Source organism: Pleurodeles waltl, chromosome 10 (assembly GCF_031143425.1).
Source record: "Pleurodeles waltl isolate 20211129_DDA chromosome 10, aPleWal1.hap1.20221129, whole genome shotgun sequence".
NCBI lineage: Eukaryota > Metazoa > Chordata > Amphibia > Caudata > Salamandridae > Pleurodeles > Pleurodeles waltl.
Window position 1 is genome coordinate 725,151,751 of NC_090449.1, and position 22,740 is coordinate 725,174,490.

The 22,740-nt window shown below is 47.6% G+C and overlaps 1 protein-coding gene across 6 annotated transcripts in view; it reads left to right on the forward strand.

The window, feature by feature from the left end:
• Nucleotides 1-22,740, forward strand: part of ITGB1 (integrin subunit beta 1) — a 367,090-nt gene that overhangs the window by 296,425 nt on the left and 47,925 nt on the right. For all 6 annotated transcript variants that reach the window (XM_069211246.1, XM_069211243.1, XM_069211245.1 and 3 more), the window contains exon 15: nt 1,494-1,660. In XM_069211246.1, coding sequence (XP_069067347.1) covers nt 1,494-1,660 — 167 coding nt within the window. The remainder of the gene's footprint in view (nt 1-1,493; nt 1,661-22,740) is intronic.

Sequence of the window (22,740 nt, forward strand, 5' to 3'; positions counted from 1 at the left end):
GGGTGGCATAAGACATGCTGCAGCCCTTAGAGACCTTCCCTGGCATCAGGGCCCTTGGTACCAGGGGTACCAGTTACAAGGGACTTACCTAGGTGCCAGGGTTGTGCCAATTGTGGAAACAATGGTACATTTTAGGTGAAAGAACACTGGTGCTGGGGCCTGGTTAGCAGGGTCCCAGCACACTTCTCAGTCAAGTCAGCATCAGTATCAGGCAAAAAGTGGGGGGTAACTGCAACAGGGAGCCATTTCTTTACATGCACCTTTACACATGTTTGTCCATGGCCATAAATTAAGCATGAACTTCAGCAGCTTTCAACACAACTGTAAACACATATATTCATGAAGTAAATATCAAACCTAGTTAAACAAACCTTATACAACACGTTACATATATCTTGTCTCTCAGTGAGCAATATCACAATTATGGTGGCATAACAATTATTTCAAACATAACCCCCCAGGAAGTAGTCCATGCAAGACCAAGGTGATTTGATGAGAAACAGCTCTCAAACAAATTCTTTAATTTCCTTGTTCATATTCTATTCACACATCCTTTTCACTGGTTGGCTTCTCTGTATAAAAGGTGGATGTGTTTCGGGCCTACTCAGTGGTCTTCACACACACAGAAAGCCAAAGTTGTACATTGTGATGGTCAAACCACAACATATCTGTAGACACACAGAGGTCCCTCAAAACTACTCAGGTGGCGAGGCAAACCCCCCCTCCGCCCTCCCCCCCCCTCCCCCCACCCCCTCAGTCCCCCTTCCCCCAGTCCTCCAGCAGTGTACTCAAGAGGAAAGAGGGAGCTTGAAGACTGCAGCATATCTGAGGTGGGGCAGAGAAAAGATGGAATTGGGTATAGATGGAATCAATAGTTGGGAGCTAAAATAAGATAGTCTAAGGGATCTTGTGTGGGTGAATTAAAAATAAACCAGCCATGAATGTAGAATCTTATTTAACAGGTTAAGTTTGATTAGTTCGAACATAGGCATTCTGTGCTGATCTAGCATGAACCGCGTGATAAGGGTCTTAAAAAGGCACCCTAGCTTCTCTTCTGATGAGGGCTTTCTTTAAGTGTGTAAATATACTGAGAAAGTCTTGTGAAAGTGAGAACTAGTTACATACTGATTACAGTTGTCGCTCCCATGAGTTTGTGGCCTAGCCATACTGCAGTGCTTAGTTGTGGTCAGGAAATTGTGAAAGTATGTAGCACTGCATGTCTTGACATGAGTACTTCAGCTGGCATGGTGCACTTGTGGTACTGACATTTAAAATGTTTTTCTTTGTCTTTTGCAAACCATGAGGTCGTGCTATTGGGTTCAAATACAGTGCTAATTTAAGGGCAGAACAACCTCTGGGGAGGAATATCATTATTGGTTTTCTCTCTGCTCACACAGATTAGTTATCAAGACAGCAATACCAATGTTTTAAATGCCTGTTTTGCAATCACTCATACACTGTGTTTAATGTATCTGTTTCCATTCACTTACCAGAGTGTCCCAGTGGTCCTGACATAATTCCCATTGTAGCTGGTGTAGTTGCTGGAATTGTTCTCATTGGCCTTGCATTGCTGCTAATCTGGAAGCTGCTAATGATCATTCATGACAGAAGAGAGTTTGCTAAGTTTGAAAAGGAAAAATCTAATGCCAAGTGGGACACGGTAGGTTTTTGTTTGTTTTCATAATAATCAGATTTTAACCTATCAACCAGTCCTTTCCACCAGCACAATTTGAAGAAATACTTTGTGATATTTAGGCATACACTGAAGGCAGTCAGCATAATGAGGACTGCTCAAGTAGACATCCAGCAAAAGCATTTTTCATGTTTTTAAATTTGGCAGTGTTGAAGGATACATGTTTAACCACCCGGTTTGCTTTCTACAGGAATAATTTGTTGCTGTATTTATATGTCAAGTTGATAAGGTAGTTTTTGTGAGTTGATGATGGGCATAAGCATGCCTAAACAGACATATTTCATTGTACAGGAGCTGGGCTGCAACCATTAAAGTAATTTCACATATTGTCTTATTCCTGTCTTATTAGAGTCAAATATTGGTATCTAAATTATGTATGTCATAGTGAAACCGTGACATGATATATTTAGATAAATTCCTTGTGTGCAGATAGTTTTCATTTAGAATACTTGTTTTCATAGCCTAATTGCCAAATTTGTGCTTTTCACCACCAAACCTTGATAATAACATTCATCTGAATGCATATTTTGTCATTACTGTCACTACATTTTCATTTTAAAAATCCTGGCTGTTAGATTAATATAAAAGAGGAAAAGTGGTCTAGAATCCCTGAAATTAGTAGAATAGTTTCCCACCCGTATTTGAAATGGTAATATGAAAGTGGTGCTAGAATGGCACACTAGCAGTTGTTCATTGTTATCAAATACTTGTATGCAATTGTGACTTCTATTGCCCTATGACATTTTGTACCAGGATTATTCTGATAGCAGTTCCCCCTACTTTTTTCTCTAATTCCTGGAGGAAACCTGGTGTTAAAAGTGGCTATGCAGAGATTTCCCTAAGCACCATTGAGTGTTACATGGGCATGCCCTGACCTTTTTATTTATGTGACATAGCACCAAATATCCAAAATAGGGCAATAAGGTGATGCATGTCATAAATACTAAAACAAATGGGTCGTAACCACTTTTCTGAAAGCAGCTGCCTCATCTCTCATAAAGGATGGGATTCCACAAATTTTTTCAAGTAATTGAAAGTGGAAATGTTTAGATCTTTGTTTTAAATTTTCAGTTAAAAAGAAATATGGTTTATATTTTTCTTTCCCTCCCTAACATCATATAAATAGCTGTAGGACAGTGGATTATGTTGTGTGGATGTGAGACCTCACCATGTAATAGTGTCGCAGTCTCTGTGAAGGGCAGTTAAGTTTCTTTAACAATCTTCAGCTCGGTCCTGGGTAGCTGTGGTAGAGAGAAGTCCGGCTTAGTCCATTAATCCACTGTTATGCAGAACACTCGCTAGATGGATTGTCCATACAACCCAGTCTTGCTACAAAACAGCAGGAATACCATTGGTCAAAGCTATGGGCTCCCACTCTACAAGGAAAAAGCAGCAATGCTTGCCTTCATTGCTTAAGTTTCTTAAACAACATCTTAAACCAATCTCTGCTTTTTCATGTTACATTCTAGTACGTGTAGTAAACTTTTTGTGGGGCGGATAAGGCTTAACCAGTGCCTACTTTGGAGTTCGTCCTAACTGGAGCAGAATCTCCATGGCACACTGGATCTTTTTTTTTAAATGTGCCTACCTTTCCTCCACTTTTTTACTTCTGCCTTTCTTCTGAGGGCTACGTTTACTAACTGTGGGTTCAGTACCCCCAGAATCATTGGGAGAGGACTGGCACTGAAACATTACTTCTTTTGGGCTCAGACCAACCTCTGGGAGGCCATTTCGTAGGAGACAAGGGGGCGGTCTGGGCTGACTTGCCACCCTCTGCCAACTAAGGCACCCAGCTAACTCTAGAAGTACTAAAGCCAGAGACATGACAGTAACCTCCCCTGGGACATTCCTTACTCTTCTGGCAAATACTGGTCTGGGGATACAAACCTGTCACGCACAGTGTTGTGACTGGCACAAGTATCGCTCAAGATATCGCTCAAGACAGTGACTGGGATTCCATTCATCTGGATGTGATGTAAGTGTCTGCTGTGGAATCACCAACTCAGTCTGGCCTTACTTCTCAGTTAAAAGCTACAAGGATGTTAAAAGGAGCAATCCTCAAAGGCTACACTGACCACTGTAGTGCCTACCTTTTTCTTGAGACAAGTAGAGGAGTCCCTTCTGTAGTGCGCAACCTGCTGGCAATCAAAGCAGGGCCTACTTATCAGGGTCTTTTTAAGCCTAGGGACTCCACTGCTCTATTTACCTCTAGAGTTGTGGGGTGAATCACTATCCTCTTTTTTTGAGGGACCTGGGTCACCGAAAGAGCTTGTTTGGGGGACTTGCTACCGCCTTTCCCCTTCTGTGATCTTAAATCCTCTTTCTTGGGATTAGGATCTCTTTCCAACCCCTCCCCCTCCCCCTTGAGGATTTTTAGGTATCCTAGCCCATTCATCTGCTTTCCTAGCCAGTTCTCTGGGACTAGAAAGTAATGTATATACTAGATGATGATGTAACTTTTTTCTGATGTTCAGTTTGACTAAATATTCTCCTTCATAATCAAATTGTACAGCCCTTCGTAGTCCTGCACCTTGTTACCGTTTAACCAGCCAGCTAGTGTCTTAACAGAGAAGTCAACTAAATCTGCCAAGGTCTGATTCAAGGTTTTGTGAGTCTCCCTGTACGCAATCCTCTATTCTTTAGTAGTGAGTCCAGAGCCATCAATCAGGGTCCCCTTCACGAGGTCATAGGACTCGTATCTGTCTCACTAAGTGTCAGGAGTCTATCCCTGCACTTACCTTAGAACACCTCCCAGAATAGAGAGCCCTGGTCTTTCTTTTGTAACTCTCATTTTACATGCCCTCTCAAAGGCAGTAAACCACTTGGTTATGTCATCTCCTCAATATATTTGGGGACAATCCTTTTGGAGATTTTAGGATTGAAAGTTTTTTTTCTCTCTTTCTTTCTTTCTTTCTTTCTTTCTTTCTTTCTTTCTTTCTTTCTTTCTTTCTTTCTTTCTTTCTTTCTTTCTTTCTTTCTTTCTTTCTTTCTTTCTTTCTTTCTTTCTTTCTTTCTTTCTTTCTTTCTTTCTTTCTTTCTTTCTTCCACCATCCATGGGAGCTAGACCCATCCCAGCCCTTTCCCTTTCTATGGCCAGCAGTGTGGCCCCAAGGGCTACTAGTTTGGATAGTCTCTCCAGATCAAAGTCTGGATCCTCTAGTCCTTGTCTGGGACTGACCAACCTCCAGGTACAATTTTAGGATAAAGTTTTCTGTTCTCCTCTCCCTCTGGGACATTGGAAGGGGAACCCTCTCCATTTTCATGAACGTCATCAACATTTTCTTGGAGTGCCTGGGCCCTATGAAACTCAGAAAGTAACTCCCGGATTTGTGCTTTTTGTTGGTCGAGGTCCAGGTACAATTTTGCAAGCCTTGCAGAGATCCTTTAGCTGCTTCAAACTAAGATTCAGGTAAGGTATGTGTTTGAGCTCCTCAACTCCATTCTCTGAGGCCAACATGTTTTAGATTATTTGGTATCTTTTTTTTTTTTTTAATATACACAAACATCTAAGCAATTTTTAAGGCATATCTATCTAGTAACTTTTTTAAATTTCTAACGCATTTGGTCTGGAGTACTTAACACAAGGACATTAAGTGCAGGGTAGCCATAAGAGTATATGGTCTGGGAGTCTGTCATACACGAACTCCACAGCACCATAATGGCTACACTGAAAACTGGAAAGTTTGGTATCAAACTTCTCAGCACAATAAATGCACACTGATGCCAGTGTACATTTTATTGTGAAAATACACCCAGAGGGCATCTTAGAGATGCCCCCTGAAAACATACCGACTTCCAGTGTGGGCTGACTAGTTTTGCCAGCCTGCCACACACCAGACATGTTGCTGGCCACATGGGGAGAGTGCCTTTGTCACTCTGTAGCTAGTAGCAAAGCCTGTACTGGGTGGAGGTGCTTCTCGCCTCCCCCTGCAGGAATGTAACACCTGGCAATGAGCCTCAAATGCTCACCCCCTTTGTTACGGCGCCACAGGGCATCCCAGCTAGTGGAGATGCCCGCCCCCTCTGGCCACGGCCCCACTTTTGGCAGCAAGGCCGGAGTAGATAATGAGAAAAATAAGGAGTAGCCAGTGGCCAGTCAGGACAACCCCTAAGGCGACTCTGACTTTTAGAAATTCCCCCACTAGGATTAGGGATGTGCCCCTCTCCCCTCAGGGAGGGGGCACAAAGAGGGTGTAGCCACCCTCAGGGCTAGTAGCCATTGGCTACTAACCACCCAGACCTAAACACACCCCTAAATTGAGTATTTAGGGGCCCCCAGAACCTAGGAAGATAGATTCCTGCAACCTGAAGACAAAGAAGGACTGCTGACCTGAAGCCCTGCAGAGAAGACTGAGACACCAACTGCTTGGGCCCCAGCCCTATCGGCCTGTCTCCCCACTTCAAGAAAAACTTCACAGCGACGCGTCCGCCAGGGTCCAGCAACCTCTAAAGCCTCAGAGGACTACCCTGCATCTAAAAGAACCAAGAACTCCCGAGGACAGCGGCACTGTTCCAAAGAGACTGCAACTTTGCAACAAAGAAGCAACTTTTAAAGACCACACGTTTCCCGCTGGAAGCGTGAGACTTTCCACTCTGTACCTGACGCCCCCCGGCTCGACCTGCGGAAAAGTAACACTACAGGGAGGAATCCCCGGCGACTGCGAGCCCGTGAGTAGCCAGAGTTGACCCCCCTGAGCCCCCACAGCGACGCCTTCAGAGGGAATCCAGAGGCTCCCCCTGACTGCAACTGCCTGCTTCAAGGAACCTGACACCTGGTAAAGACACTGCACCTGCAGCCCCCAGGACCTGAAGGAACCGAACTCCAGTGCAGGAGCAACCCCCCAGGAGGCCCTCTCCCTAGCCCAGGTGGTGGCTACCCTGTGGAGCCCCCCCCCCCCCCCCTCCCCCCCCTTGCCCTGCCTGCATCGCTGAAGAGACCCCTAGGTCTCCCATTGAAACCTATTGCAAACCCAACGCCTGTTTGCACACTGCACCCAGCTGCCCCTGTGCCGCTGAGGGTGTACTTTCTGTGCTGACTTGTGTCCCCCCCCCCCCCCCCCCCCCGGTGCCCTACAAAACCCCCCTGGTCTGCCCTCCAAAGTCGCGGGTACTTACCTGCTGGCAGACTGGAACCGGGGCACCCCTATTTCCATTGAAGCCTATGCGTTTTGGGCACCACTTTGACCTATGCACCTGACCGGCCCTGAGCTGCTGGTGTGGTAACTTTGGGGTTGCCCTGAACCCCCAACGGTGGGCTACCTTGGACCCAACTTTGAACCCTGTAAGTGGTTTACTTACCTGTGAAACTAACAAATACTTACCTCCCCCAGGAACTGTTGAATTTTGCACTGTGCCCAGTTTTAAAATAGCTTATTGCCATTTTTGCCAAAACTGTACATGCTATTGTGATGATTCAAAGCTCCCAAGATACATGAGCGAAATACCTTTCATTTAAAGTATTGTTTTAAAATCTTGAACCTGTGGTTCTTAATATAAACTAAGAAAATATATTTTTCTATATAAAAACCCATTGGCCTGGAATTGTCTGAGTGTGTGTTCCTCATTTATTGCTTGTGTGTGTGTGTGTACAACAAATGCTTAACACTACCCTCTGATAAGCCTACTGCTCGACCACACAACCACAAAATAGAGCATTAGAATTATCTCTTTTTGCCACTATCTTACCTCTAAGGGGAACCCTTGGACTCTGTGCATGCTATTTCTTACTTTGAAATAGTACACACAGAGCCAACTTCCTACAGGCAACAAATCCAAAAATCTGAAAATATTGTTAACTAAAGTCAATTGTGGATTCTTTAGTAGAAGCACTTATTGACAGGGTGGTACAGCAAATTCAAAGCCTTGTATCCCACTGCTGGGCAATTAGGCTTATCAGAGAATAGCGTTAAGCATTTATTGCACACACTCAGCCATTAAGCGAGACACTCACTCGATAAAGAAATCCAACACCAAATTATAAACATAAAACCGATCCTTATATAAATTTAGACACCAAGATCATCGTAATCGGGTAAGTACTTTTTGAGTTATCAATGTTTACGTCACAGTAAAAAACACTTATATTGTAGGCTGCAAGCTGTAATGTTATCCTATGGGGAGTAAAGCTATACTGCAAAAGGGCACTTAACTCTTATAGGGCCAGTCTTTGGGAGTTAAGGTGAGTATGGGGCAAGGTCTGAGGCAGCACCAAGATGTCACTTGGGCAGGCACTGGGGCATCCGGGTGCAAAGGTGTGTTACAGTGTTGAGTGCCCCATTCACTTTAATGGAAAACTATCTGGGGGAAGAGGATATAAGTGGAGACTAGGTGACCAGTCCAACTGGACCCAAAGTTCGGGTCTTTGTGACACAGGGATACTGTTGGTCCTCTTGAACTCAGGCTGTGGGGTTCGTGTGCAGTGGGGCTTTGAGGCATTGGGTCATGCTGCTGGAGATACTCAAGGTCCTTGGTTCCTGCAGAAAGAAGCAGCAGGCAGCAACTGGAGGACCAGTCTGGCCAAACCCAAGGGTGGGCTCAGCTCTTATGGCCTCAGGACCCGATGGACACCGCTACTCCCTTGGACTCTGGCTGTGGGACTTGGGTGCCAAGCTGATTTGAGGCGTCTGGTCACAGATGTTAGAGACTCCTCTGTGTCTTGTTTTTGTAAAACAGGGTCAAAATAGGACAGCTGGGCCACTCTCGACGTGGATCTCACTGTCCCTGAAGTCCTTAGATGTGCAGATCAATTTTCCTCAGTGTTGGTGTCCAGAATGAACAGAAAAAGGCCTTAGCTGCTGCAACTGCTTTAGTACCCAGGGTACTGGTGCTGTGGGGCTTCTAGAGAGATCAGCGTCCCTAAACTCACTGGAGAGACTGGGCTGACCTAGAGCCTCCGTGACCTCTTCCTGGGAGTTTGCTCCTTTAGTGAACTTTATGGTCAGCAACACAGTGGAATGGACAACTGCTTGCACTGCCTGCAGATGCATGGGAGTAGCTCCTCTACTCCAAGAGATCCCTCCTGGTTGATGAGGTGCTAGGCAGTCCTCCAAGAGTTTGGGGAGCGTTGGTCCCAGCAATTATCAAAGTGCAAGCATCGAGGTGCGGTTTTATTCCATACAAAATGGTGGAATTATTTTTCTTGTACTCAGGCTTTAAGCCTGAAATACAACAAGCGGTCCTTAACATGCCTTTAAATAAGCAGCAACTCTTTGGACGGGAGGCGGATACAACCATTGATAAATTAAAAAAGGACTCTGAGACCGCAAAGGCCATGGGGCCCCTTTACACAACATCTTTTCAGGGCTCATTTCGTAAACCTCAATTTAGAGGAGGGTTTAAGCCACAAACTTGAGAGGCCTCTACCTCCCAACAAAAACAGGAACAACACTATTTTCCCAAGGGATCTTTCAGAGGCTCTTCTTGAGGACACACTTTCAGATCTAGAGGCAAATCCTCTGACGCAACAGGTGCCTCCACCTTATCAAAGCAGTGACTTTCCCTGCATCCCCAAACAGCATACATCTCCTGTGGGAGGAAGGCTGCAATATTTCCATCCTCACTGGCAACAAATTACAACAGGTCAATGGGTACTGTCAATTATCCGCAATGGTTGTTGCCTAGAACATATCTCCACTCCACCACACATTCCACCTCGTTCACACAGGCTTTCTCAAGAACACATTGCTCTGTTAAAACAAGAGGTAGAATCTCTTCTACTAAAAGGTGCAACAGAAATGGTTCCCATCAGTCAACAAGGGGCAGGGGTATATTCTCTATACTTCCTCATACCAAAAAAAGGATGGCACTCAGAGCAATTCTCGATCTCAGACCTCTAAATCAATATATCGTGTCAGAGCATTTCCACATGGTCACTCTACAGGATGTCATTCCCTTGTTACAAAAACAAGACTACATGACCGCATTAGATCTAAAGGACGCTTACTTCCACATTCCTATACATCCAGCACACCGCAAGTACTTAAGGTTTGTAATAGCAGGCAAGCACTGTCTACACAAAGTACTACCCTTTGGAGTGACAGCAGCACCAAGGGTATTAACAAAATGTCTAGCAATAGTTGTGGCTTACCTCAGAAGACAGTACATACATGTCTTCCCTTATCTGAATGACTGTTTAATAAAAGCCAGCACCATTCGAAACTGTTAACAGCACACACAATACACAATAGATAACCTACACAAATTGGGATTCACAATCCATTACCAGAAATCTCACCTTCAGCCAGGACAAATTCAACCTTATCTAGGAGCAATCCTGAACACTCAGTCAGCATTAGCCTACCCAAATCCACAACAAATCCAAGCGTTTCACAGTCTTATATCCCAATTGCAGGTCAATCAAACTTACACAGTAAGGTTTGTCATGATGCTATTGGGAATGTTGGCATCATGCATAGCAATAGTGGCCAATGCATGTCTAAACATGAGACCACTGCAACAGCATCTCTCACAACAATGGTCTCAGGCACAGGATCTAGTGTTGTTGGACTGCCAAAGTTACAGCTCTCTGCAATGGTGGAATCACACCAACTTATCAAAAGGGCAGCCATTTCAGGACCCTGTGCCACAGACCATAATCACCACAGATGCATCAATGACAGGTTGGGAAGCACATCTCAACAATCTTACAATACAAGGTGAATGGGACTCAATCCAGCAAACTTACCACATAAACCACTTGGAATTGCTGGCAGTGTTCTTAGCCGTCAAAGCATTCCAGCCACAGATCATACACACAACCGTCTTAATCAGGACTAACAGTATGAAAACAATGTATTATCTGCGAAAACACACTCATCCCAATTGTCACGTCTAGCACAAACAATTTGAAAATGGGCAATTCACAATCACATTCACCTGCTAGCGGATTACATCCCAGAGATACACAACCAGCAAGCGGAACAATTAAGCAGGACGCAGCAACAAATACATGAATGGGAGATTTACCCAGAAGTATTTCAATATTACTTTCACATGTGGGGAACACCAAAGATAGACCTTTTCGCAACAAGTCAAAACCCAAAATGCCCAAACTTCGCGCCCAGATACCCACACCCTAAATCCAAGGGCAATGCTGTATGGATCAATTGGTCAGGGATATTTGCTTACACTTCTACCCCTCTCCTGTTAATTCTGTTTCTGGTCAACAAGATCCGTCATACTTCCCTCACTATGATACTCATAGATCCCACGCGGACACGTCAACATTGGTACACAACACTACTGTCAGTAGTACCACACCACAAGCTCCCAAACAGACCTGACCTTTTGACTCAAAACAAGGGTCTGATCAGGCATCCCAATCCCAGTTTCCTCAGCCTGGCGATTTGGCTCCTGAGGTCATAGAATTTAGATATCTACAGCTTCCATCAGAATGAATGGACATCACGTAAACCTACAACCAGGCAGTGCTAGGCAAATAAATGGAAACGTTTTGTATATTACTGTAGGAAGTTGGCTATGTATATACTATTTCCAAGTAAGAAATAGTGTGCACAGAGTCCAAGGGTTCCCCTTAGAGGTAAGATAGTGGCAAAATTAGATAATTCTAATGCTCTATTTTGTGGTAGTGTGGTCGAGCAGTAGGCTTATCAGAGGGTAGCGTTAAGCATTTGTTGTACACACACAGGCAACAAATGAGGAACACACACTCAGACAATTCCAGGCCAATAGTTATTATATAGAAGAAAAAAAATATATATATTTTTAGAACCACAAGTTCAAGATTTGAAGTAAATACATGTGAGGAAAATGCCTCCTTGGCATGGTTATCCCCTAATTTTTTGCCTTTGCTGATGCTAAGTTATGATTTGAAAGTGTGCTGGGACCCTGCTAACCAGGCCCCAGCACCAGTGTTCTTTCCCTAAAACTGTACCTTTGTCTCCACAATTGGCACAACCCTGGCACTCAGGTAAGTCCCTTGTAACTGGTACCCCCCGTACCAAGGGCCCTGATGCCAGGGAAGGTCTCTAAGGGCTGCAGCATGTCTTATGCCACCCTAGGGACCCCTCACTCAGCACATGCACACTGCTTCACAGCTTGTGTGTGCTGGTGGGCAGAAAATGACTAAGTCGGCATGGCACTCCCCTCAGAGTGCCATGCCAACCTCACAATGCCTATGGCATAGGTAAGTCAGCCCTCTGTCAGGCCTTACAGCCCTAAGGCAGGGTGCACTATACCACAAGTGAGGGCATGTGTGCATGAGCACTATGCCCCTACAGTGTCTAAGCAAAACCTTAGACATTGTAAGTGCAGGGTAGCCATAAGAGTGTATGGTCTGGGAGTTTGTCAAACCCTAACTCCACAGTTCCATAATGGCTACACTGAAAACAGCACAATAAATGCACACTGATGCCAGTGTACAATTTATTGTAAAATACACCCAGAGGGCATCTTAGAGATGCCCCCTGAATACCTACCCGACTTCTAGTGTAGGTTGACCAGTTCCTGCCACACACCAGACATGTTGCTGGTCATATGGGGAGAGTGCCTTTGTCACTCTGTGGCCAGGAACAAAGCCTGTACTGGGTGGAGGTGCTTCTCACCTCCCCCTGCAGGAACTGTAACACCTGGCGGTGAGCCTCAAAGGCTCACCCCTTTTGTTACAGTGCTCCAGGGCATCCCAGCTAGTGGAGATGCCCGCCCCTCCGGCCACTGCCCCCACTTTTGGTGGCAAGCCTGGAGGAGACAATGAGAAAAACAAGGAGGAGTCACCCACCAGTCAGGACAGCCCCTAAGGTGTCCTGAGCTGAGGTGACCCCCTACCTTGAGAAATCCTCCATCTTGAGTTTGGAGGATTCCCCCAATAGGATTAGGGATGTGCCTCCCTTCCCACAGGGAGGAGGCACAAAGAGGATGTAGCCATCCTCAAGGACAGTAGCCATTGGCTACTGTCCTCCCAGACCTAAACACCCCCCTAAATTCAGTATTTAGGGGTTCCGGAGAACCCAGGAAATCAGATTCCTGCAACCTGAAGAAAGGAGGACTGCTGACCTACAAGCCTGCAGAGAAGGAGGAAGACGATAACTGATTTGGCCCCATCCCTACCGGCCTGTCTCCAACTTTGAAAACCTGCTCCACCGACGCATCCGACAGGGACCAGCGACTTCTGAAGCCTCAGAGGATTGCCCTGGACTACAGGACCAAGAAACTCCTGTGAAGAGTGGCCCTGTTCGAAACCAGCTACTTCTTTGCACCAAAGAAGCAACTTCCAAGGACTTCACGTTTCCCGCCGGAAGCGTGAGACTCTACACTCTGCACCCGGCTCACCTTGCAGAAAACCAACACCTCAGGGAGGACTCCCTGGCGACTGCGAGCCTGTGAGTAACCAGAGACGACCCCCCTGAGCCCCCACAGCGACGCCTGCAGAGAGAATCCAGAGGCTCCCCCCTGACCGTCACTGCCTGTAACAAGGGACCAGACGCCTGGAACCAACACTACACCCGCAGCCCCCAGGACCTGAAGGAACTGAACTTCGATGCAGGAATGACACCCCCCCCCCCCCCCAGGGTGTCCTGAGAAGCCCGCCCCTGTGCCTGCCTGCACCGCTAGAGTGACCCCAGGTCCCTTCATTGTTTCCTATACAAAACCTGACGCCTGCTTTGCTTACTGCACCCGGCCGCCCCTGTGCCGCTGAGGGTGTGTTTTGTGTGCCTACCCCCCCGTGCTCTACAAAACCCCCCGGGCCTGCTCACAGGAGTTTCTTGGTCCTGGGGGTCAGGGCAGTCCTCTGAGGCTTCAGACGTCACTGGTCCCTGTTGGATGCGTCGCTGGTTTCAGGTTTTCGACTCAGGAGACAGGCCGGTAGGGCTGGGACAAAGCAGTTGTCTTTGCAGGCTTGTAGGTCAGCAGTCCTTTTTCTTTGGTTCAGGTTGCAGACATCTGATTTCCTAGGTTCTGGGGAACCCCTAAATGCTAGATTTAGGGGTGTGTTTAGGTATGGGAGGGCAGTAGCCAATGGCTACTGTCCTGGAGGATGGCTACACCCTCTTTGTGCCTCCTCTCAGTGGGGAGGGGGGGTCACATTCCTAATCCCAATGGGGGAATCCTCCAAAACTAAGATGGAGGATTTCTAAAGGCAGGGATCACCTCAGCTCAGGGCACCTTAGGGGCTGTCCTGACTGGTGGGGTGACTCCTCCTTGTTTTTCTCATATCTCCTCCAGCCTTGCCGCCAAAAGTGTGGGCAGTGGCCAGAGAGGCGGGCATCTCCACTAGTTGAGATGCCCTGGGGCACTGTAACAAAGGGGGTGAGCCTTTGAGGCTCACCGCCAGGTGTTACAGTTACTGCAGGGGGAGGTGTGAAGCACCTCCACCCTCTACAGTCTTTGTTCCTGGCCACAGAGTGACGAAGGCACTCTCCCCATGAGGCCAGCAACTCGTCTGATTGTGGCAGGCTGGTAGAAACTGGTCAGCCCCACACTAGAAGTCGGATTGGTATTAAGGGGGCATCTCTAAGATGCCCTCTGGGTGCATGTTACAATAAATTCCACACTGACATCAGTGTGTAATTATTGTGCTGGTGAGTTTGATACCAAACTTCCTGGATTTCAGTGTAGCCATTAGGGCTGCAAGGCCTGCCAGAGGGGTGACTTACCTATACCACAGGCAGTGTGAGGCTGGCATGGCACTCTGAGGAGCGTGCCATGTCGGCTTCGTCATTTTCTCCCCACCAGCACACACAAGCTGTAAGGCAGTGTGCATGTGCTGAGTGAGGGGTCCCAAGGGTGGCATAAGACATGCTGCAGCCCTTAGAGACCTTCCCTGGCATTAGGGCCCTTTGTAACAGGGGTACCAGTTACAAGGGACTTATCTGAGTGCCAAGGCTGTGCTTCAAAACTCTCTAATTCTCGTTGGTATTGGTTTGATCGCATACCATACTCTATCAACACTTCGGTACTGTCAGGGTAAACATCTCTACTTGCCCTTCGGGGCACGTGCGCCCAACTCGGGCCTGGTCGGGCTGACCGCGTGGAAGCCTCATGGACCGGACCCCATTACGCTTTTGTCCTCGGTGCCACGCAAAATTTCCCTACACAGACCAACATCTCGTCTGTAATCTCTGCCTTTCCCCAGACCATCAGGAAGAAAATTGCGTGGCCTGCAGATCCTTCTGTTCCAAGAAAACGGTTCGAGACAGAAGAGCACGGAGAATCAAGATGGCATCTGTAAAGAAATGGCTCCCTGTTGCAGTTACCCCCCACTTTTTGCCTGATACTGATGCTGACTTGACTGAGAAGTGTGCTGGGACCCTGCTAACCAGGCCCCAGCACCAGTGTTCTTTCACCTAAAATGTACCATTGTTTCCACAATTGGCACACCCTGGCATCCAGATAAGTCCCTTGTAACTGGTACCTCTGGTACCAAGGGCCCTGATGCCAGGGAAGGTCTCGAAGGGCTGCAGCATGTATTATGCCACCCTAGAGACCCCTCACTCAGCACAGACACCCTGCTTACAAACCTGTGTGTGCTAGTGAGAACAAAATGAGTAAGTCGACATGGCACTCCCCTCAGGGTGCCATGCCAGCCTCTCACTGCCTATGCAGTATAGGTAAGACACCCCTCTAGCAGGCCTTACAGCCCCAAGGCAGGGTGCACTATACCATAGGTGAGGGTACCAGTGCATGAGCACTGTACCCCTACAGTGTCTAAGCAAAACCTTAGACACTGTAAGTGCAGGGTAGCCATAAGAGTATATGGTCTGGGAGTCTGTTTTACACGAACTCCACAGCACCATAATGGCTACACTGAAAACTGGGAAGTTTGGTATCAAACTTCTCAGCACAATAAATGCACACTGATGCCAGTGTACATGTTATTGCAAAATACACCCCAGAGGGCACCTTGGAGGTGCCCCCTGAAACTTAACCGACTGTCTGTGTAGGCTGACTAGTTCCAGCAGCCTGCCACACTAGAGACATGTTGCTGGCCCCATGGGGAGAGTGCCTTTGTCACTCTGAGGCCAGTAACAAAGCCTGCACTGGGTGGAGATGCTAACACTTCCCCCAGGCAGGAGCTGTAACACCTGGCGGTGAGCCTCAAAGGCTCACCCCTTTGTCACAGCCCAGCAGGGCACTCCAGCTTAGTGGAGTTGCCCGCCCCCTCCGGCCACGGCCCCCACTTTTGGCGGCAAGGCTGGAGGGAACAAAGAAAGAAACAAGGAGGAGTCACTGGCCAGTCAGGACAGCCCCTAAGGTGTCCTGAGCTGAAGTGACTCTAACTTTTAGAAATCCTCCATCTTGCAGATGGAGGATTCCCCCAATAGGGTTAGGATTGTGACCCACTCCCCTTGGGAGGAGGCACAAAGAGGGTGTACCCACCCTCAGGGCTAGTAGCCATTGGCTACTAACCCCCCAGACCTAAACACGCCCTTAAATTTAGTATTTAAGGGCTACCCTGAACCCTAGAAAATTAGATTCCTGCAACAACAAGAAGGACTGCCTAGCTGAAAACCCCTGCAGAGGAAGACCAGAAGACAACAACTGCCTTGGCTCCAGAAACTCACCGGCCTGTCTCCTGCCTTCCAAAGAACTCTGCTCCAGCGACGCCTTCCAAAGGGACCAGCGACCTCTGAATCCTCTGAGGACTGCCCTGCTTCGACGACGACAAGAAACTCCCGAGGACAGCGGACCTGCTCCAAAAAGACTGCAACTTATCCAAAGGAGCAGCTTTAAAGAACCCTGCAATCTCCCCGCAAGAAGCGTGAGACTTGCAACACTGCACCCGGCGACCCCGACTCGGCTGGTGGAGAACCAACACCTCAGGGAGGACCCCTGGACTACTCTACGACTGTGAGTACCAAAACCTGTCCCCCCTGAGCCCCCACAGCGCCGCCTGCAGAGGGAATCCCGAGGCTTCCCCTGACCGCGACTCTCTGAAACCTAAGTCCCGACGCCTGGAAAAGACCCTGCACCCGCAGCCCCCAGGACCTGAAGGACCGGACTTTCACTGCAGAAGTGACCCCCAGGAGTCCCTCTCCCTTGCCCAAGTGGAGGTTTCCCCGAGGAAGCCCCCCCTTGCCTGCCTGCAGCGCTGAAGAGATCCCTTGATCTCTCATTGACTTACATTGCGAACACGACGCTTGTTCTAACACTGCACCCGCCCGCCCCCGCCGCTGAGGGTGAAATTTCTGTGTGGGCTTGTGTCCCCCCCGGTGCCCTACAAAACCCCCCTGGTCTGCCCTCCGAAGACGCGGGTACTTACCTGCAAGCAGACCGGAACCGGGGCACCCCCTTCTCTCCATTATAGCCTATGCGTTTTGGGCACCACTTTGAACTCTGCACCTGACCGGCCATGAGCTGCTGGTGTGGTAACTTTGGGGTTGCTCTGAACCCCCAACGGTGGGCTACCTTGGACCAAGAACTGAACCCTGTAAGTGTCTTACTTACCTGGTAAAACTAACAAAAACTTACCTCCCCCAGGAACTGTGAAAATTGCACTGTGTCCACTTTTAAAATAGCTATTTGTGAATAACTTGAAAAGTATACATGCAATTGAAATGATTCAAAGTTCCTAATGTACTTACCTGCAATACCTTTCAAATAAGATATTACATGTTAAATTTGAACCTGTGGTTCTTAAAATAAACGAAGAAAATATATTTTTCTATAACAAAACCTATTGGCTGGATTTGTCTCTGAGTGTGTGTACCTCATTTATTGTCTATGTGTATGTACAACAAATGCTTAACACTACTCCTTGGATAAGCCTACTGCTCGACCACACTACCACAAAATAGAGCATTAGTATTATCTCTTTTTACCACTATTTTACCTCTAAGGGGAACCCTTGGACTCTGTGCATGCTATTCCTTACTTTGAAATAGCACATACAGAGCCAACTTCCTACAGCATCCAAGAGCACTGAAAGTCTCAACTTCGAAGAGGAGCTTCGAAGCCGAAATAGCCAATTTATACAGAGGAACATGGACTTGCACAAGCACTCAAAGAAAGCCATAAACTGACTGAGGAACACTCGCAAATGGAGGCAATAGATGAAAGGCAAGCCAGCATTAACATCCACAAAGACACTGGCACAATTATAACAGCACCTCCTCTAAAGCCTAAGAGGAAATGAGCCTTTCAAGAAGAATTGGACACTGCTCAGCCGCCAGCTAAAGTGCCAAAAACCAAAGAGAAACCTCCACCTCCTCAATTTTCTCTTTCCCAGTCTCCTCACTCTCCTCATTTGCTTATCTCTCCCCCCTACTAGTCCCACACCTGTGCAATCACCAGCACATTCATTTGATTCACAGCAGGACAATGTGGATCCATGGGATTTTTATGATCCAGATCCCATTCCAGATAACAACCCAGACTGCTATCTCTCTAAGCCATCACCACCAAAAGATAGTACATGCTACACTCAGGTCATAGCTAGGGCGGCATACTATCACAATGTCGCCATGCACACTGAGCCGTTAGAGGATGACTTCCTTTTTAACACACTCTCCTCTACACATACAACTTATCAGTCGCTTCCCATGCTCCCCGGCATGTTAAAGCATGCATACCAAATATTCAAGGAGCCAGTTAAGACTAGAATAATTACTCCTAGGGTGGAGAAAAAATATAAGCCACCTCCCTCTGATCCTGCCTTTATCACACAACAATTTCCCCCGGACTCTGTATTGTAAGCGCAGCCAGAAAAAGAGCAAACTCGCAGTCATCAGGAGATGCACCCCCACCAGACAAGGAGAGTAGAAAGTTTGATGCTGCGGGCAAAAGGATGGCATCTCAGGCAGCCAACCATTGGAGGATAGCCAACTCTCAGGCATTGTTGGCTAGATAAGATAGGGCCCACTGGGATGAGATGAAAGACATAATACAACATCTCCCCAAGGAACAACAGAAAAGGGCACAACAAATAGTTGAGGAAGGGCAAGCTAACACAAACATTCAGATCAGGTAAGCCCTAGACTCTGCAGATTCAGCAGCTAGAACCATCAACACTACTGTCACCATAAGAAGACACTCATGGCTTAGATCTTCAGGATTTAAGCCTGAAATACAACAGGCTGTTCTCAATATGCCATTTAACCAAAAACAGCTTTTTGGCCCAGAGGTTGGCACGGCTATTGAAAAAATGAAAAAGGATTCGGACACAGGTAAAGCCATGGGTGCTTTGTATACTACACGATACAGGGGATCCTTTCTTAAACCCCAATACAGAGGTGGATTTAGAACCCAAACACCTGAGGTATCCACCTCCCAAAAAAGTTGGCCTACCAACCTCAGTATCAAAGAGATGGTTTCAAAAGCACTTACAGAGGCCAGTACCCCAGAGGCAGGGGAAAATATCAGTCAGCAGAACAAGCCTCACAATAGGCAAAGCAGTGACTTGAGCCATCCCTTCCCAATTCACTCCTCACTTGTGATGGGAAGACTGCAAAGGTTCCACAACAATTAGCTACCCATTACCACAGACAGCTGGGTATTATCAATTATCCACAATGGCTATTGCATAGAATTGGCACAAACTCCACCAAATATTCCACCAAAACCACACAACCTCTTCACACAACATTATCGCCCTGTTGCAAGAGGAAGTAAAATCTCTATTACTCAAACAAGCAATAGTGCCACAAAATCAGCTAGAAACAGGAGTTTATTCACTGCATTTCCTCATTCCCAAAAAGGACGGAACCTTAAGGCCAATATTAGATCTCAGAACACTCAATCTTTACATCTTGTCAGAACACTTTCAAATGGTAACACTACAGGATGTTGTCCCATTACTTCAACAGCACGATTTCATGGCAACATTAGACCTCCAAGAAGCGTATTTTCACATACCCATTGTAAAGAAATGGCTCCCTGTTGCAGTTACACCCCCCCCCCCCCCCCCCCCCCCCCCCACACACACACACACACACACACACTTTTTGCCTGATACTGATGCTGACTTGACTGAGAAGTGTGCTGGGACCCTGCTAACCAGGCCCCAGCACCAGTGTTCTTTCACCTAAAATGTACCATTGTCTCCACAATTGCCACAACCCTGGCACCCAGGTAAGTCCCTTGTAACTGGTACCCCTGGTACCAAGGGCCCTGATGCCAGGGATGGTCTCTAAGGGCTGCAGCATGTCTTATGCCACCCTAGTGACCCCTCACTCAGCACAGACACACTGCTTGACAGCTTGTGTGTGCTGGTGGGGAGAAAATGGCTAAGTCGACATGGCACTCCCCTCAGGGTGCCATGCCAACCTCACACTGCTTGTGGCATAGGTAAGTCACACCTCTAGCAGGCCTTACAGCCCTAAGGCAGGGTGCACTGTACCACAGGTGAGGGCATAGGTGCATGAGCACTATGCCCCTACAGTGTCTAAGCAAAAGCTTAGACATTGTAAGTGCAGGGTAGCCATAAGAGTATATGGTATGGGAGTCTGTCAAAAACGAACTCCAGAGCTCCATAATTGCTACACTGAATACTGGGAAGTTTGGTATCAAACTTCTCAGAATAATAAACCCACACTGATGCCAGGGTTGGATTTATTAAAAAATGCACACAGAGGGCATCTTAGAGATGCCCCCTGTATTTTACCCAATTGTTCAGTGCAGGACTGACTGGTCTGTGCCAGCCTGCTGCTGAGAGACGAGTTTCTGACCCCATGTGGTGAGGGCCTTTGTGCTCTCTGAGGACAGAAACAAAAGCCTGCTCTGGGTGGAAGTGCTTCACACCTCCCCCCTGCAGGAACTGTAACACCTAGCAGTGAGCTTCAAAGGCTCAGGCTTCGTGTTACAATGCCCCAGGGGACTCCAGCTAGTGGAGATGCCCGCCCCCTGGACACAGCCCCCACTTTTGGCGGCAAGTCCAGGAGAGATAATGAGAAAAACAAGGAGTTGTCACTGGCCAGTCAGGACAGCCCCTAAGGTGTCCTGAGCTGACTCTTGACTTTTAGAAATCCTCCATCTTGCAGATGGAGGATTCCCCCAATAGGATTAGGGATGTGCCCCCCTCCCCTCAGGGAGGAGGCACAAAGATGGTGTAGCCACCCTCAAGGACAGTAGCCATTGGCTACTGCCCTCCCAGACCTAAACACACCCCTAAATTCAGTATTTAGGGGCTCCCCAGAACCTAGGAAATTAGATTCCTGCAACCTAAGAAGAAGAGGACTGCTAAGCTGAAAAACCCTGCAGAGAAGACGGAGACACCAACTGCTTTGGCCCCAGCTCTACCGGCCTGTCTCCCCACTTCTAAAGACACTGCTCCAGCGACGCTCTCCCCAGGGACCAGCGACCTCTGAAGCCGCAGAGGACTGCCCTGCTCTAGAAGGACCAAGAACTCCCGAGGACAGCGGCTCTGTTCACCCAAGACTGCAACTTTGAAACAAAGAAGCAACTTTGAAACAACTTGCGTTTCCCGCCGGAAGCGTGAGACTTGACACTCTGCACCCGACGCCCCCAGCTCAACTTGTGGAGAACAATCACTTCAGGGAGGACTCCCTGGCGACTGCGAGACCGTGAGTAGCCAGAGTTGCGCCCCCCCACTCCCCCCTTGGGCCCCCACAGCGATGCCTGCAGAGGGAATCCCGAGGCTCCCCCTGACCGCGACTGCCTGCTTCTAAGAACCCGACGCCTGGTAGGGACACTGCACCCGCAGCCCCCAGGACCTGAAGGATCTGAACTCCAGTGCAGGAGTGACCCCCAGGAGGCCCTCTCCCTTGCCCAGGTGGTGGCTACCCCGAGGAGCCCCCCCCTTGCCTGCCTGCATCGCTGAAGAGACCCCTTGGTCTCCCATTGATTTCAATTACAAACCAGACGCTTGTTTGCACACTGCACCCGGCCGCCCACATGCTGCTGAGGGTGTACTTTCTGTGTGGACTTGTGTCCCCCCCCCCCCCCCCCCCCCCCCCCCGGTGCCCTACAAAACCCCCCTGGTCTGCCCTCCGAAGACGCGGGTACTTACCTGCTGGCAGACTGGAACCAGGGCACCCCCATCTCCATTGAAGCCTATGCGTTTTGGGCACCACTTTGACCTCTGCACCTGACCGGCCCTGAGCTGCTGGTGTGGTAACTTTGGGGTTGCTCTGAACCCCCAACGGTGGGCTACCTTGGACCCAAATTTGAACCCCGTAGGTGGTTTACTTACCTGCAAAAACTAACAAACTCTTACTCCCCCCAGGAACTGTTGAAAATTGCACTGTCTAGTTTTAAAATAGCTATATGTGATTTATGTGAAAACTGTATATGCTGTTTTGCTAATTCAAAGTTCCTAAAGTACCTACCTGCAATACCTTTCATTTGAAGTATTACATGTAAATCTTGAACCCGTGGTTCTTAAAATAAACTAAGAAAATATATTTTTCTATACAAGAACCTATTGGCCTGGAATTGTCTTTGAGTGTGTGTTCCTCATTTATTGCTTGTGTATGTACGACAAATGCTTAACACTACTCCTTTGATAAGCCTACTGCTCGACCACACTACCACAAAATAGAGCATTAGAATTATCTCTTTTGGCCACTATCTTACCTCTAAGGGGAACCCTTGGACTCTGTGCATACTATTCCTTACTTTGAAATAGTGCATACAGAGCCAACTTCCTACACCCATCTTTCCAGCGCACAGGAAATATCTCAGGTTTGTGATTCAAGGAAAGCATTATCAGTTCAAAGTGTTACCCTTCGGAATAACAGCTCCCAGAGTATTCACAAAATGCCTGGCGGTAGTTGTAGCCTACTTAAGAAGGCAACACATTCATGTCTTCCCATATTTGGACAATTGGCTAATAAAAGCCAACAGTCATACACAGTGTCAAAACCATACGCATTATGTAATACAAATTCTACACAACCTAGGGTTCTCCATAAACTACCAAAAATCACACCTAAACATGTGCAAATTCAACAGTATTTAGGGGCAACACTAAATACGCAAACAGCGCTTGCAAGCCCAAGTCTACAAAGAATACAAGCATTTCGCAATATATTGCCACAAATACAGCCAGCCCAACAGCACACTGTCAAATTCGTTATGAAACTATTGGGCATGATGGCATCCTGTATCGCTATTGTCCCACATTCAAGACTAAA